The following is a 16,342-nucleotide window of genomic DNA, read 5'->3' on the forward strand; positions in this document are numbered from 1 at the left end:
GAAGTGGAACGAAAATAATACATGATTCCAAACATTTTTTACAAATAAATAACTGCAAAGTGGGGTGTGCGTAATTATTCAGCACCCTGAGTCAATACTTTGTAGAACCACCTTTTGTTGCAAATACAGCTGCCAGTCTTTTAGGGTATGTCTCTACCAGCTTTGCACATCTAGAGACTGAAATCCTTGCCCATTCTTCTTTGCAAAACAGCTCCAGCTCAGATTAGATGGACAGCGTTTTTCAGATCTTGCCACAGATTCTCGATTGGATTTAGATCTGGACTTTGACTGGGCCATTCTAACACATGGATATGTTTTGTTTTAAACCATTCCATTGTTGCCCTGGCTTTAGGTTTTATGTTTAGGGTCGTTGTCCTGCTGGAAGGTGAACCTCCGCCCCAGTCTCAAGTCTTTTGCAGACTCCAAGAGGTTTTCTTCCAAGATTGCCCTGTATTTGGCTCCATCCATCTTCCCATCAACTCTGACCAGCTTCCCTGTCCCTGCTGAAGAGAAGCACCCCCAGAGCATGATGCTGCCACCACCATATTTGACAGTGGGGACGGTGTGTTCAGAGTGATGTGCAGTGTTAGTTTTCCGCCACACATACTGTTTTGCATTTTGGCCAAAAAGTTCCATTTTGGTCTCATCTGACCAGAGCACCTTCTTCCACATGTTTGCTGTGTCCCCCACATGGCTTGTGGCAAAACTGCAAATGGGACTTCTTATGGTTTTCTGTTAACAATGGCTTTCTTCTTGCCACTCTTCCATAAAGGCCAACTTTGTGCAGTGCACGACTAATAGTTGTCCTATGGACAGATTCCCCCACCTGAGCTGTAGATCTCTGCAGCTCGTCCAGAGTCACCATGGGCCTCTTGGCTGCATTTCTGATCAGCGCTCTCCTTGTTCGGCCTGTGAGTTTAGGTGGACGGCCTTGTCTTGGTAGGTTTACAGTTGTGCCATACTCCTTCCATTTCTGAATGATCGCTTGAACAGTGCTCCGTGGGATGTTCAAGGCTTTGGAAATCTTTTTGTAGCCTAAGCCTGCTTTAAATTTCTCAATAACTTTATCCCTGACCTGTCTGGTGTGTTCTTTGGACTTCATGGTGTTGTTGCTCCCAATATTCTCTTAGACAACCTCTGAGGCCGTCACAGAGCAGCTGTATTTGTACTGACATTAGGTTACACACAGGTGCACTCTATTTAGTCATTAGCACTCATCAGGCAATGTCTATGGGCAACTGACTGCACTCAGACCAAAGGGGGCTGAATAATTACGCACACCCCACTTTGCAGTTATTTATTTGTAAAAAATGTTTGGAATCACGTATGATTTTCGTTCCACTTCTCACGTGTACACCACTTTGTATTGGTCTTTCACGTGGAATTCCAATAAAATTGATTCATGTTTGTGGCTGTAATGTGACAAAATGTGGAAAAGTTCAAGGGGGCCGAATACTTTTGCAAGCCACTGTACCTTCTGCATTGTACGACCACAGCCAGATGTGTTAGGTCTTCCTGCAATTCCTTGTCAAAATAGCAAATGATTAGTAAAGCACTGATTTTGAGCAGCCAGTTGGTGATTCCATTCATCCCCCCCCCCCTAATACCAGAGTTTTCACCCCCCCAGATTTTCCATCTGTTATGCAAAAAAAAAAGAAATCTAGTGTACGCAGAAGTAAAACGTGTGATGTGCACATGCACCATTTTGAAGGGGCTGAACCCCACATCCATGTCACTTACAGGTTTTGAAATTTTGCGGCAGCACCACAGGTGCTACTCTTCCAAAGTTGACAGCTCTGCTGTTATCTATGTGGGAGGTATCAGGTATCAGTAATAAGGTGGTAGCAAGTGCACATGCATGGCATAAAAAAGGAGACAATAACAAAAGTATATTGTAATTCATAATCATAATCATATATGGTTTAAAGAAATTTACAAGTCCCAACAGAGTAACACAACTCTCACAAGTGAGACAAAAATAAAATATTGAGGTTACTATTACAAATGTGGATCTCTTATGGAGACCCACTATCCAGAAATCTTAGAAATGCAGGAAGGCCACCTTCCACATTTTTAAAAAGTTAAATTATTTTTCTTCCTTTTCATTGTAATAATAAAGCAGTACTTTGCGTCTGATCAAAACTATACTAACATAAATCTTAACTGGAGGGTTTATTTAAAGTTAATTTTTTTCATCCGGACTAACAGTACAGGGACCCAAATGGGAAAAATTCCTTATCTGGAATAAATCTGATCTAAATAATAGATCACATATATGTAGTTTAGTCTATGTTTTTAAAAAGGACAGAGAAGTAAAGTACCTGTTTTTTAATCAGTCAATACACAGGGAATTAACTACTAGCATTTTTTTCTCAATAGTTTGATGAACTGTGACTTAAGGTAGGAGATTCCAAATTCTCTGCTAAGACTAGTGGCACTGCAGCATTGGTCCTGTATGCACAACAGGCATGGCATCAACCAGCCAGCACAAGAGGCATATTTCATTGCAGAAATGCTAATCTATGCATTTTTGCACCAGATGGGGTGGACAGAAGCAGACAGGCCAGCAGAGAAAATGGTGTATGCCACTGGCCTAATCAATGTTCCCATTCTCTCTAAATCTTTTACGGTTATGTGCGCAAAAAATTATTTTGTGTGCACATTTTTTTCAAACAATGTGTTCAGGTCAGAATAAATACAGAATTTAGTGTTTAAAAACAATTAAGAGGCAACCTTTACACAAGTCAATAAAAGGGCAACTAAATTCTGACAATGGATTAAAATTTAGGCATTATCATTGCCTTTGCCTCCTGTAACCTCATATTTTTTGCCAGTCCTCTACCCTTGTGTTCATAGCTCAGCATAACTCCCAACTTGAAAATACAAAGAGGGACAAAAATAAATGATACGCTATAGGGCACATTCATCAATGTGCGTTTGAGTCCGAATACAAAAAATTTGTATTTTTTCTAAGTTTCAGAACTGTGTGTATTTTCTACGATATTTTCGTTAATTTGCGCAACTTTTTTGTACATTGCGCAATAATTTGTGCAACAAAATTGTATTTATCGCAACGAGTACGAAAGTTTCAGAATTAATTCAAGCTTCAGTATTGTGACCTTCTTTTGGCCAGGTTGGAGCTGCAGAGTGCCATTGAGTCCTTTGGAAAGCTTCCCACATCATGCATTGAAGTGTCAGTGCATTGAAGTCAGAAAGGGTTTCGTGCCGTTTACAATCGTTGGGATGCGAACATTTTGTGACTGTCGGATCGCCATTTGCATACAATTGTTTCAATATGAAAATTTTTGAACTTTCGGATCATAAGCACAAAATTTTGGTATTCAAATGAAAAGAATTTTCATGACATTTGCGATCATCAGAAATGATCGGATTTCGTAATTTGGATTCATACATTAGTGAATCGGTCCCAGTGTGTAGCAAATTTTTTTTGACCATGCTCATTTGTGTGATCACACCCCCTAAATGCCACTCCCATTTTGCAAAACTTTGCAGATTATGTAAAGTTTGAACACATTTCTGGGGGTTTGGGCAGGCCCGGATTTGTGGAGAGGTCACAAAGGCCTGGGCCTAGGGCGGCAGAAGTTTAGGGGCGGCATGCCGCCCCGCCGTAACAATATTTTTAAATTTTGTTCCCTACGGAGCAATGGGGACCTCTCCCCACTGCTCCGTATGGGAGATTAAATGTATGTGCATGCGCACTTGTGCTCGCTGCCGCGGGAGGGGGGGTTTCGCACATGCGCTCACAGCCGTGTTCGCGCATGCGCACAGTGGGAAGCGGGGGGCGGCCTCGGGGCGCCCGGATCACAAATTCGGGGCTGGGTTTGGGGTCTTGTTTTATGTATTATTACATAAGGAAGGTGAAATTGTCCTTTAAGATGCAAGTCTCTGTTGCCCCTAGAGACCTGTTTATCTGATTAGTTACAACTGTTGAGTATTCTGGGCTCTCTGCCAAAAGCCTACTTATCTAATTAAGTTTGAGAAACTTTGTATCTCTTTTGGTGTTGGAAATCAAATGGAAATGAGGGACTTTTTTTTATAAGAATCCAGGACTGTGGCCTGAGCTGTTAAAATCGGGACTGTCCTGTGAAAATCAGGACAGTTGGGCTCAGCACATGCTTTTTGTGCTGTAAGTGTTGTAGATGTCTACCTAGAGGTTTTTTTCTGTGCAGTGTTTAAAAGCAACACTGTGTGGGCAAAGACTTCATGAACATATTTCAGTTCTGCCTTACAAGACCTGATTGACAAGCCACAAGGGATCATAAGAGCAAGTCAGAGTCCAGCACACTTTAAAAGGTGAAGCGACCTATGTCCAGTTTACACAGAAAGTTCAAAGGGACATATAGGCATATATTCATCAAGAATACAGTTCTGGCAAGGAACTTCAAATCCCCAATAAATTAATAGTTTTGTTGCACAATAACGATAATTTCCAAGGCACAATTAAAGTGACATCACTTTTAAATAATTTACTAATTACTAAATCAAATTTAATACAAAATAAAATGAAAATGTGATAGCATTTTACAATCTGTCATGTTGGATTTATTTTTTTTTAAATAGTTTAGAGGATTCAATTTTACAAGTTGTTCCTTACCCCCTAAATAGCATTTTATCTTTTCCAGTACCTAAGTGTGCATATAGATGTATGAAAGGATAAGATTTTTTTTCCATGGAGTATTTAGCTGTTTAATGGAAAAATCAGAAATAAAATGAAGGAGGCTCTTCAAAAACATGAACTATCATGCTGAAGTACAAAAATACTGGAACACATTCTAGATTGAATGGTAACAACAACAAACAATTTTGGCTTCACAGTTTAGATGCAAGATAAATCATTTTATATGAATTGCAAGCTAGCCATAGCAGCTGGCTCATTAATATTCTAGAAGTATCAGAAGTAAGTTGAGATGACAACAATTGGTGTTGAGATTAGAGTAAGTGTACAGATAGGATTGTATAATTTTAAATGAAAAAGTAACCAACATGCTTCTGTGAAAAATTGGCTAAGAAGTTTTCACTGAGCTGACCACGCTTCACTCCTTGTCTGAATTCAAGTTTTAGTTTTTATATCAGCTTTTTATTATTTGTCTGCACAAATAACCATAGAATAGGTTTGAATTTGATAGAGATTTTGCAAAAATCACTCAATGTAAGACCCCACACTGTTAGTATGTATTCTGATAATGTATTTTCTATATGGGGTTGTAGCCTGTACAGATAAAGTTCTGACAAATGTAATTGTCCTATATTTTTAGATTGTAAGGGCCCTAACACACAGGGCGCTTCTTTATCCAACTGACGATGAAGTGCCAGATAATACCTTTGGTAATCACCTGAAAATGTGGAAGGATGCATTTTTAAGTGATTACCCAGGATTGGGTGTTTATTTTAATCTTTATGTTTGTTGTACACATATTTATTGTACAGCTCTGTGCAATTTGTTGGTGGATTATAAATCTGTGTATAGCTGATAAATATATTATCCACATCATAACCTGCTATGTTAATAGTGACTGCCTTTTATTTAAATAATATACCAAAAACAAAACAAAACAAATGAAAACAATTGCTTCAATTACAGTGGGATCACCATTCTGGTGATGAAGAAAATGTCCAGATTTGCTGTGCTCCACATCAGGGTCGGACTGGGCTGGGGGAAATAACCCGGTGGGCCCCAGCCTTTGTGTGCCCCACCAGTTCCACTTCCTCTTTCTCTTTGCAACAAATGGGGAAAACATGTGCGTGATATACTTGTATACTTCCGTGAAATACTTTTTGTGAAATATATGGATATTAAAAGTCACTGAGGTTTCCATGACCATAAATAATGACTAGACCATAGGTCATCAATCTGGAGATAACTTCTGATATCCTTATATTTGTCAGCAGGGGCTGCTTTATTTACATCAAGAAGTGGTTGTAAGGAGATTTTCTATGGTTTATTACGGCTGTTGTGTATTATATGTTAATCCCTGCAAACCTTGCAGAAGTAAACAACTTTTACATGATAACAAATTGTACATCACTTGAAAGTTAAGCCATGGCAATTAATTATTCATTTATATCTATAATTTTAAAATGTTTTGTACCAGAATATTTCTCTGTTCCATCCACTGGTCATATGTCTCAAGAGTGTGTCCACTTAGGCTTCCGCTTTTGAATAAATGCTTTTATGCCTTCCTCCCCATCTTTCATGGCTAGATTTTCAACCATTACTTGAGATGTAAGTTTATAAGCATCATTCAAACTCTGTGCCATCTGTCTGTAAAAGGTAGCTTTGCCAAGTGCAACCACTGAGTGACTTGTCTGGCAAATTTTAAGTGCAATTCTATTTGTCTCAGTTTTAAGATTTTCTTCTGGAACTACCCTACTGACAAGTCCATGAAGCAAGGCATCTTGGGCTGAGATTGGCTCACCTGTAAACAACATTTCCAAGGCAACCTGAAATATTAATAAAATATTTATAACAGAAATGGACTTGCTTTGCATTTAAACAACATTGCTTTTACCTAATAATAACATAAGAATTTAATTTTACAGCCTGAATAAAGAAAGAAAATATAATGCTATGTATATTGCTGATACTATACTATTGCTGATATTAATTATTTTCAATAGTTTTTAAGTTTAAAGTAATACTGTCATGGGAAACATGTTTTTTTCCCAAATGTATCAGTTAATAGAGCTTCTCAAGCAGAATCCTGCATTGAAATCCATTTTTCAAAAACACAAACATATTTTTTTTATATTTAATTTTGAAATTTCATATGGGGCTAGCAATATTCTTTATTTCCCAGGGTGCCACAGCCATGTGACCTGTGCTCTGAAAAACTTCAGACATTGCTGTGCTGCAAGTTGGAGTGATAAAAAGCCTCCCTTTCCCCCAGCAGCCAATCAGCAGGACAATGGGAAGGTAGCAAGATAGCAGCTCCCAGTAGATATCAGAATAGCGCTCAATAGTAAGAAATCCACATTTTCATTCTTCAATGGCCCTGGGATCAACACCTGCTTAGTAGAGGAAAAAAGCCAGCATTTTTTGTTAAAGTTCGGCTTTTCACTCTACTGTGCATGTGGCAGTAAGTAAGAATAAGGCTCAAAGAAGGAAGAGGCAGGAAAAAGATTGCTCCATGGTGCACGCTAAGGCTTAAAGGTGGTAGAAAACACTTTATTTGGAGCCTCCAAAGCCTTTAAGCCCTGTGATGTGTGGACCTTTACTACACATTTTACACACACACACACACATATATATATATATATATATATATATATATATATATATATATAGAAACAACAAGAGATCCTCTGCACTCACCCATTATCAATATATATATAGGACATTAAGACATTCGGTGCATTAAGCAGTTGGCCAGCTTGAAGTATATTGCAATATATGGACAAACAATCCCTGTTTTGCTTAAAGGGAAGGGCATTTCTTAGTAGCTTAAATGCACCGAATGTCTTAATGTCCTATATATATATTGATAAAGGGTGAGTGCAGAGGATCTCTTGTTGTTGTTTCTATGTATTTTGTGGTCACAACCTCATTGCACCCCCGGCCTAATGGTTTAAAATTTAGTGGTTGAGCACAACTTTCCCTTTTTTTTGCTATAGCTTATACAGGAGCAGTAGCCAGCTCCTTGTTGTAGCTCCCACCCCTTCCAGCTGCAGTCAGGTGATCCCAGTGGAGCCAATAAAAGGGCAACCATATGGGGGTTTTAACCTTGAAAGCAAGAAAGTTGCAGGTAAGACTTAGTCCCTTGGCTAAATGTATATTGAAGCAGTAGAATTCTTAATGAATCGCATAAGTCAGTGTAGGAACTGGTCAGAAGGGATGACTTTGACGCAGTTGGCCAGCTTGAAGTATATTGCAATATATGGACAAACAATCCCTGTTTTGCTTAAAGGGAAGGGCATTTCTTAGTAGCTTAATGCACCGAATGTCTTAATGTCCTATATATATATTGATAATGGGCGAGTGCAGAGGATTTCTTGTTGTTGTTTCTATGTATTTTGTGGTCACAACCTCATTGCACCCCCGCCTAATGGTTTAAAATTTAGTGGTTGAGCACAACTTTCCCTTTATATATATATATATATACACACACACACACATGTATATTACTTTAGGTTGGGGCCAGGAGAGTAATTACTGATTTGCCAAGAATATGAAAATAGCATATCAATACTGATAAAATACTACTGAACGCTGCCACAAAATAATTTTCTTAGTATATCAAAAATATAAGTATGTTAAGTATAGTTTCATAGTCTCATCAGACAACAAATATGTACATACTGTAGGTAAATGGTCACAGTCCAGACAGTACACTGCACTTGTCTGCCTTTTATACCATACACCTAAGTATATAACTATAGTGATAACTAACCTTTTTTGGCACTGCTCTTCCCAAAGCAACACCTGGAGTGGAACAGAAAAGACCCACATTGACACCTGGTGTAGCAAACCTAGATTTGTCCGAAGCCACAGCTATATCACAACTAGCAACAAGCTGGCACCCTGCTGCTGTAGCCAGTCCATTAACCTCTGCTATAATTGGCACTGGAAGAGTCTGAAATAAGGTCATAAGCTGCAAAAAAAAATAAATTAATAAAAAGCAAAGGCCATTGTTAGAATACTGAATGTACTATAAACATACACTATTTAAGTGCAGCATAATGCACCTTTGAAAACAATGTGAAAACAATGATTTTTGTTATAAAGAATTAAAGGATCTTGTAAATCGGGTTAGAAGTTACAGTGATCATATTGTCTACACCAGGGGTTTCCAACCTTTTTAGCCCCGCGGCCCGGTAGGAGGCACAAAATCTTTTACATGGACCGAGGGGGGCGGGGCGCAGCGCGTAATACATGCGACGCGCTGGGGGGGAGGGGGCGCTGCGGCCCACTGCCATGCTGTCTGCGGCCCAGAACTGGTCCGCGGCCCGGCGGTTGGGGACCCCTGTTCTACACCAGTGCTGTCCAACTTCTGTGGTACCGAGGGCCGGAATTTTTCTGGCCTTCATGGCGGAGGGCCGATAATGGAAGCCAGTTCGGACCACTCTCCCTTTTTAAACCACACCCACTTCAATACATCCATATAATGACTATTTCTAAATGCTAATAAACTCCCAGAGCAACTTCCTACCTGGTTCACCACCCACAGGCAGCATAGGGCAGGCAGAGTATGGGTAAGCAGCATTGGTCAGGCAAAGTATGGCACAAACAGGCAACAGTGAACAGTACAGGGGATTACATATTTAAACAATACATAGGATTACAGCCTGAATCTGAGGTGTGAACAATGCAGGGGGGGGGGTTTATTTTTCTGAAATTATTTTTACTGATTTTTACATTTACTCCCACCTAACAACAAACGACAAACAATAATAACAGCAAACAGCAGTTGCATATTTTTGCAATGCATATTGTTGTTTCTAAAGGAATGGGGGAGAAGGGATCAATGGGGGGGAGGGGGTATTCTACATTCAACATTTTGGGTTGACAAGGATGATCAGATATTTATGGGGACCAAACGATTTCTAAACAGCTCTCTATGCTTAAGGAGAAGCCTGAGTGTGAGTTACCTTGGAAGGTGAGAGCCCTGAAGAAGGGACAAATCATATCCATGAACTGTATGTTGATGAACTGTGTTCCTGTAAGCTTTATGTTGGGAAGAATTTGCCCTAAATAAACCGGTGTTTTGCCTGAAGATGTGGTGTCCCTGTCTCTATGCTCCAGATCCTCTGCATGCCTGCCTACCATTGCTAATTCCCCCAAAATTGCGTGTACAGGCAGTCAGCATGTCACAGTGAATTAAATCATTTTATCTTAATAGCTGTTTAGAAGAGTACTATGTGATTTCAAAGTATCATTCCACATTGCCGTTGTAAGGGACCAGGTCTCTAGGTTTATTCAAAATGGAGTAAAACTTGTAAACTGGTTTATTTAAGGTGGGAGAGAAGACCATCTCTTCCAGTCTTAAGGGGTGGTGTGACACAGTTAATCAGCATGTATCTTGAAGCTATCAGTAAGTCTGGGTACTGCAAAATCCACCTAACTCACTGCCAATGAATCAGTGCAAGTACCAAACACCCACAGTCCCATCAGACTTACAGCAACAAACCACTTTATTGACCAGCCAATTAGAGTGTTGAGGTCACCATACACGGGCTGATTCTAGCTGCCGATATCGGTCCCTTAGACCGATTCGGTGGGGATATCGGGTGAAGATCCGCTCTCTTGGCGATCTCGCCAAGCGAGCGAATCTTAACGTGTATGGGCACCTTTGCTCTCCTGTTTGTAAACAAACAATCAATCAATCAATCCAAGAGCTGCACTAAAAGCTCTGCTGGACACAGCAACATTGGCTATGGCCACAAAAAAACATACTTACTGCTGAGTTCCATACTGTTGCTAGAAGCAAAGTTAACACAAGAACTAGTTGTTGAAAGCTTAACAACATGGGTTGGAGCATGGATATGCAGACGCACAACAGTGACATCACCATGCACAGTGCCAAGTGTCAAATAGAGTGGTGAAAAGACTGACACTATTGTGACCCAGAACAATGGAAACTTTTCCCTGGAATGAGTCACTCTCACCATTTGTCAGTCTGACAGAAAAGTCTGTGTTTCTCTAAATGAAGCAAATCCTACCAAAAAGGTTCCAACATCTAATGCAAATCAGCCTTCCTAATATAACTATGAAGATATTGATTCATCCAGGTCTGGTATATCTAGTACAAGTATGGGACCTGTTTTCCAGAATGCTCGGGACCTGGGGTTTTCCAGATAAGTGATCTTTCCATACCTTAAGTCTGCTAAAAATCATTTAAATATTGAATAAACCCAATAGGACTGTTTTGCCTCCAATAAGGATTAATTATATCTTAGTTGGGATCAAGTACAAGGTTCTGTTTTATTATTACAGAGAAAAAGGAAATCATTTTCAAATTATTTACTTATAATGGAGTAATTTGGAACTTTTTGGATAATGGGTTTCCGGATAACGGGTCCCATACCTGTATAAATAAATCTAGAGCAACTTGACTTGCTAAGTAATCATTGAAGACGTTTCACTACTCATCTGAGCAGCTTCTTCAATCTACTAATCCAATGAGCTGGATAATTGAAAGAGTTTATATGCTGAGGACTTTCCATATGAGTCAGTTGAACTGAAGAAGCTGCTCGGCTGAGTAGTAAAATGTCTTCAATAATTACTCAGCAAGTCAAATTGCTCTAAATGTATTTATATATTACCTTCCTAATATAATATAGGCTGTTACAAAGCAAAGGGAGAGACACTTTAATATTATTTCCCATGGTTTTAGAGTTGCTGGACAGGCAGACATGTTTGACCATATACTTTATTAATTAAATACACTGATTTATTCTGCATTGCGGCCTATATAAAAATAAGTTATTGCACTCACCTTGGCACAGGTGTTAAATACTTCCATATGATAACCTTGGCCATATTCAGCTGTCAATTCTTTAAGGTTGTGGCCAGATGAAAATACAGGTCCTTCAGCTGAATCAGAGGTTACACATGTAATTAAACAAGACAGAAAAAAAAATAATAATATATATTATATAAAATAATAATAATATAGCTGTTTACTCAAGTATGGTAATGCTTTCTGCAGAAAAAGTATATATTGTTCTAGGTGGCACTAATATGGTGAATCTGTGGTAAAATGCCAAAATAACTTTCCTTCTCCTTTAAATGTACAGTAACAGTATAAAACTTTTCTATGCATTTACATATTATGTGCTGTTAGGATATAAGCATGCTTAGCATTACACCGGCAGAGAAGAGTCCAATCTGCTACCTTTGGCACAAAACTACAGAAGTATGCATTTTTTCCACCCTGTGTGTACTACTCTCTTAAACAAAACTTTTTACATATACATTATTTTTTTAAATTATATATTAATGGGACATAGATCCTCTAATATGGATCCCTAATTAGTCATTGATAACATACCACATGTAACACAAGAATTACAACTGCCAAATACCTGATATGATAATAGCCCTTAGATTCACATCATCAGCTTCATGAAGGATGTCATTCTGAAGGGACTGAAGCATAGGGAGAGAAAGTGCATTTCTTTGCTGAGGATTATTTAATATGATCCTCCTGCACAGTGAAATGGAAATAACAATTATTAGATAATTAAGAGAGAACAAGCACTTCAACAGCTTGTGCAAATGCTTTTTATTGTAATGTATTTTCTAATGCATTTTTAGCTTTAAATTAACACCCGTTGTTAATTCACTATTATGAATTCATTGAATAATTCTTTAGAAAAAAAAATCCACTTTGCAAAACATTTGCATTGCTAATATATTCTCCAATGCTATGTAATGCTGCAATATCATTGGTTAGGTTGGTTTACCAACAAGTGCTGGTTGCAGGTCCTTTAGATTTGCCTCTAGATACAGGGACAGTAACTGCTATGCTGGGGGACAGGGCAAAGCCTTAGCTGGGGGTCTAACCTCAAGGCCAGTTAGAGTGCTATCGAAGAAAATGCCTATTGGTTTTTTCTAGATACAGCTGTAAGGTTAAGCAAGGTAAGATTATGCCACTTATTTTGTGCACCATATATTGTTGGGGCTTGCTGTAAGCCACTGGGAGCCATGAATAAATGTTATAACTCAAAGGAAACCTTGAAAGCATCTAGAAAGCACTGACCTAGTGAGTCACTTGAGTGAGTGGTTCAGGAGGAGGTGTAGCCTTTATTAATCTTCAGCATTCTGCAAAGTGCAAAACAATAACGTGGCAACTCAAGTCACAGAGGAAAAACCATGCGACCATAGGTAGGGGCTGATTCTTTAGTTTGGGTAGGTTAGTCAACTCTGTGTCTTTCACTCAAATAAACAAATGATCAAAAAAAAATCAAAATGTCACAGAATACAGTATCACTATAGCACCAATGCAAAGCAAATTAATGTCAGCTATAAATTTCAACAAAAAGAATATTTTCCTATATTATATATATTTTACATATATACATGTACATATGCAGACTATGATATACTAAGAGAAATATATACCTATTCTTTAAAGGAGAACTAAACAAAAAGGCTAGAAATGTTGTACATTATGTTTTCGGCTTCTGTACCAGCCCAAGGCAACCACAACCCTTTAGCAAAGAAGATCTGTGTATCCATGGATGTCCCAGTAGCTCCCACATTTTTTGATACCCTACACATGATCTGTGCTGCTTATATATAGATTATAACTGTAACAGTATAAAGCTGATTAGTAATTCATTCATATTCGCATTATATGGCAGCTCTGAAACCAGTGTAATTAGCATCCGAGTTTAATCATTCAGACCTGTAGCATCAGTTTGTATAACAAGCCAGACATATTTTCTGCTTGATAAGTTGCAACTACTCCTAAGCTTAGCTTCTAAACAGCTGCCCATAGCACACGGAGCATATGAACTGTCCCAGACAGTTCTAACAGTATCCAACATGGGAAGCTCATGTGAGAACTGTAAAGACCTATTTCATTACCACTATAGATGCTGAAACTTTAAATGTATTATATAAAATGGCATTTCTAGCCATCTTCAGGATTTAGTTTTCCTTTAAGAGGCACACAGAATATAACAAAATAACATAAAGGCATTGTTAGGCAGCATACAGATTCTGCCATACACTCGCACTGCTTTAGATAACATGGCAACATAAGAAGCATATCTACAGCTCTCAGAAGTTCCCGCCTCCTCCTCTCTCTCCCTCCCTGCACTGCTTAAGATTGGCAGCCGGCACTATCCAATCAGCTTTGTACTAACGCCGCACACCCAAGCCAGTATTAGTATCTGCCTATAAATGCAACGCCCCCTCCCATGGATTCCTGCTGTCTGTTCTTTGTGTTCTTTGAATGAACCTTGCAAACAACTGCAATGTAAATGTATAATAAGTGAAAACTTTTATTGACACTGATGTGTACCAAAGACCCTCTTTCTTGTACCCTATCGTATGCTCTCCAATCGAGTTACCTTATCCCATGCTCCTGCTGGAGGACAGTAAGGGGAGGGTGTTGTAAGTGCGTTGAGCTACTGACATGTCTGCTTAGCCCAGCGAAACTGCTGCATATGCCTCTCACTGCTGGAGCTGCTGCCCGCTCGCCACAGGACCACAGCCACGACATTCCTACACGCAGTTAAGTCAGTTAGTCGGCACTGGCATGAACTTATACCCGGAACTTAAAAGGTTCCAAAATCCAATGCCAACACTGTGTTACAGCGCCCTCTGCTGATGCCTTTTGCTCTTGCAAGTTGGACATTGAATAGCTAGTGTGGGTAGGGTGGTTGGACTGTACACTAAGGGGCACATTTACTAAGACACGAATCTGAACCGAATTGGAAAAATTCCGATTTGAAAATGAACATTTTGCGACTTTTTCGTATTTTTGAGATTTTTTCGGCGTCTTTACGTAGCGTTAAAACTTGCGCGAAAAGTTGCGCCTTTTTCGTAGCGTTAAAACTTAAAAGGTGCGACGTTTCGCGCAAGTTTTAACGCTACGAAAAAAGTGCAACTTTTTGCGCAAGTTTTAACGCTACGAAAAATCGCCAGATTTTGCACAACTTTCAGAATGGCTACGAAAAACTCGCGTTTTTTCGCACAAATCGTATTAGTAACGAAAAAGTCACGACATTTTTCCGAAAAAATCGTAAAATACCGATAATTACGAAAAAAACGCAATCGGACGCATTCGGCCCGTTCGTGGCTTAGTAAATGTGCCCCTAAGGGGCAGATTTACCAAAGCATGAATTCGAATCCCGAATGGCAAAAATTCGGATTGGAAAGGAAAATTTCACAACTTTTTCGTCGCCGTCACAATTTTTTTGTATTTTTTGCGACTTTTTCGCTGCCGACGCGACTTTATTGTATTTTGCGTGACTATTTCGTTGCCGTCGTGACTTTATCGTATTGAACGATCGTAAACGGCGGAAAAACCTTTCCAACTTTGCATGATTCTGGAAGCCTCACAGAGGAATAAATGGCACTCTGCAGCTCCAACCTGGCCTAAGGAAAGTCACAATACTGAAGCTTGAATGAATCCGAAATGTTCGTACTTGGCGCAACAATACCGTTCGTGGATTAGTAAATGTGCACCTAAGAGGCAGATTTTTGAAAATGTGAGTTTAGAGCTTGATATATAAGAAACCACTAACGTTCTGTTCATTCCTATGGGATTTCTAATAATCCCATAGGAATGAATAGAACATGGGTTTTTATGTATCTAGCACTAAACTCACATTTTGATACATCTGCCCCTATATGATTAGTGTTGGTTGGACAGTGTCGGACTGGCACACCGGGATGCCGGGAGATTTCCCGGTGGGCCCTGGTCCTGCTGGGCCCGGCTTACTTCAAATTAATGGTTTCCGTTCTTGGTGACCCCACCACCGCCACGGATGATATTTATATATGTCTCGTCGCCTTGCTGGGCCCCCTACCATCCTTGATGCTGCCGCTTTGGTGGGCCCCATACCAACTTCGGAGCCTGCACTCTGCTGAGCCTTCCACCATCTGCTTAGTATGGGAAAGATGGCTGTGCGCTTCACAGAAGAATGCATGGCCATCTTTCCCATACAAGGCAAGTGGTGGATGGCCCAGCAGAGCGACGGCTCACTATGGGGCCCACCAAAGCAGCAGCGTCAAGGGTGGTAGGGGGCCCAGCAAGACGACTATGTAATTTTCCTTCCTTTCTTCTGCCCCCTTCCTGCACAACCATTCTGCTTGGCCCCTGCTGGCATTGCTTTTATTTTGCCCCCCCCCATATCACCCTGCTGGGCCCCCCGCTGCCCTTTCTATCACCCTGCAGACCTTCTACTTGTGCAGTGGGTCAGGTAATGTTTTTAATATATTATTTTTCTTGCTCATACTGGCTTGTGAAGTTAATTTGTTTATTTCCATTTTCTGAAGTGATCTGGCTTGTCTGGGGTTAATAGGTTTAATAGCCATTTCATACTGGCTTGTTTGGGGTTAATACGTTTAATAGCCATTTCTTACTGGTATTTCTGGGGTTAATTTGCTCATTGTCCATTTCTTACTGACATTTCTGCAGTTAATGCTTATTCACTTTAGGCCCCATATTATGGTGAGACAGCCCTGTTGTGCATGTAAATAGCGTGGGTTGGGTGGCAACAGCAGCAATTTCAGCAGCTGCACTTGTGTGTTTGGTGGGCCCCTGGGGTGAGATTTTCTGGTGGGCCCCTGGGGTGAGATTTTCTGGTGGGCCCCAGGTACCCCAGTCCGACACTGGGGTTGGATTTTAACCCCTGGATTTCCAGCTGG

The 16,342-nt window shown here is 39.9% G+C and overlaps 1 protein-coding gene across 1 annotated transcript; it reads right to left on the reverse strand.

Annotated features, from left to right (window-relative positions):
- Window positions 1-4,483: 4,483 nt before the first annotated feature.
- echdc3 (enoyl-CoA hydratase domain containing 3) lies at window positions 4,484-14,253 on the reverse strand. The gene is made up of 5 exons (XM_002931857.5): window positions 14,038-14,253; window positions 12,043-12,164; window positions 11,454-11,551; window positions 8,409-8,609; window positions 4,484-6,462 (listed from the first exon to the last, which is right to left on the reverse strand). The coding sequence occupies exons 1-5, from the start codon at window positions 14,187-14,189 to the stop codon at window positions 6,148-6,150; spliced, it is 888 nt and encodes a 295-aa protein (XP_002931903.2). The 5' UTR covers window positions 14,190-14,253; the 3' UTR covers window positions 4,484-6,147.
- Between the last annotated feature and the right edge of the window lie 2,089 nt (window positions 14,254-16,342).

Source organism: Xenopus tropicalis, chromosome 3 (assembly GCF_000004195.4).
Source record: "Xenopus tropicalis strain Nigerian chromosome 3, UCB_Xtro_10.0, whole genome shotgun sequence".
Classification (NCBI taxonomy): domain Eukaryota; kingdom Metazoa; phylum Chordata; class Amphibia; order Anura; family Pipidae; genus Xenopus; species Xenopus tropicalis.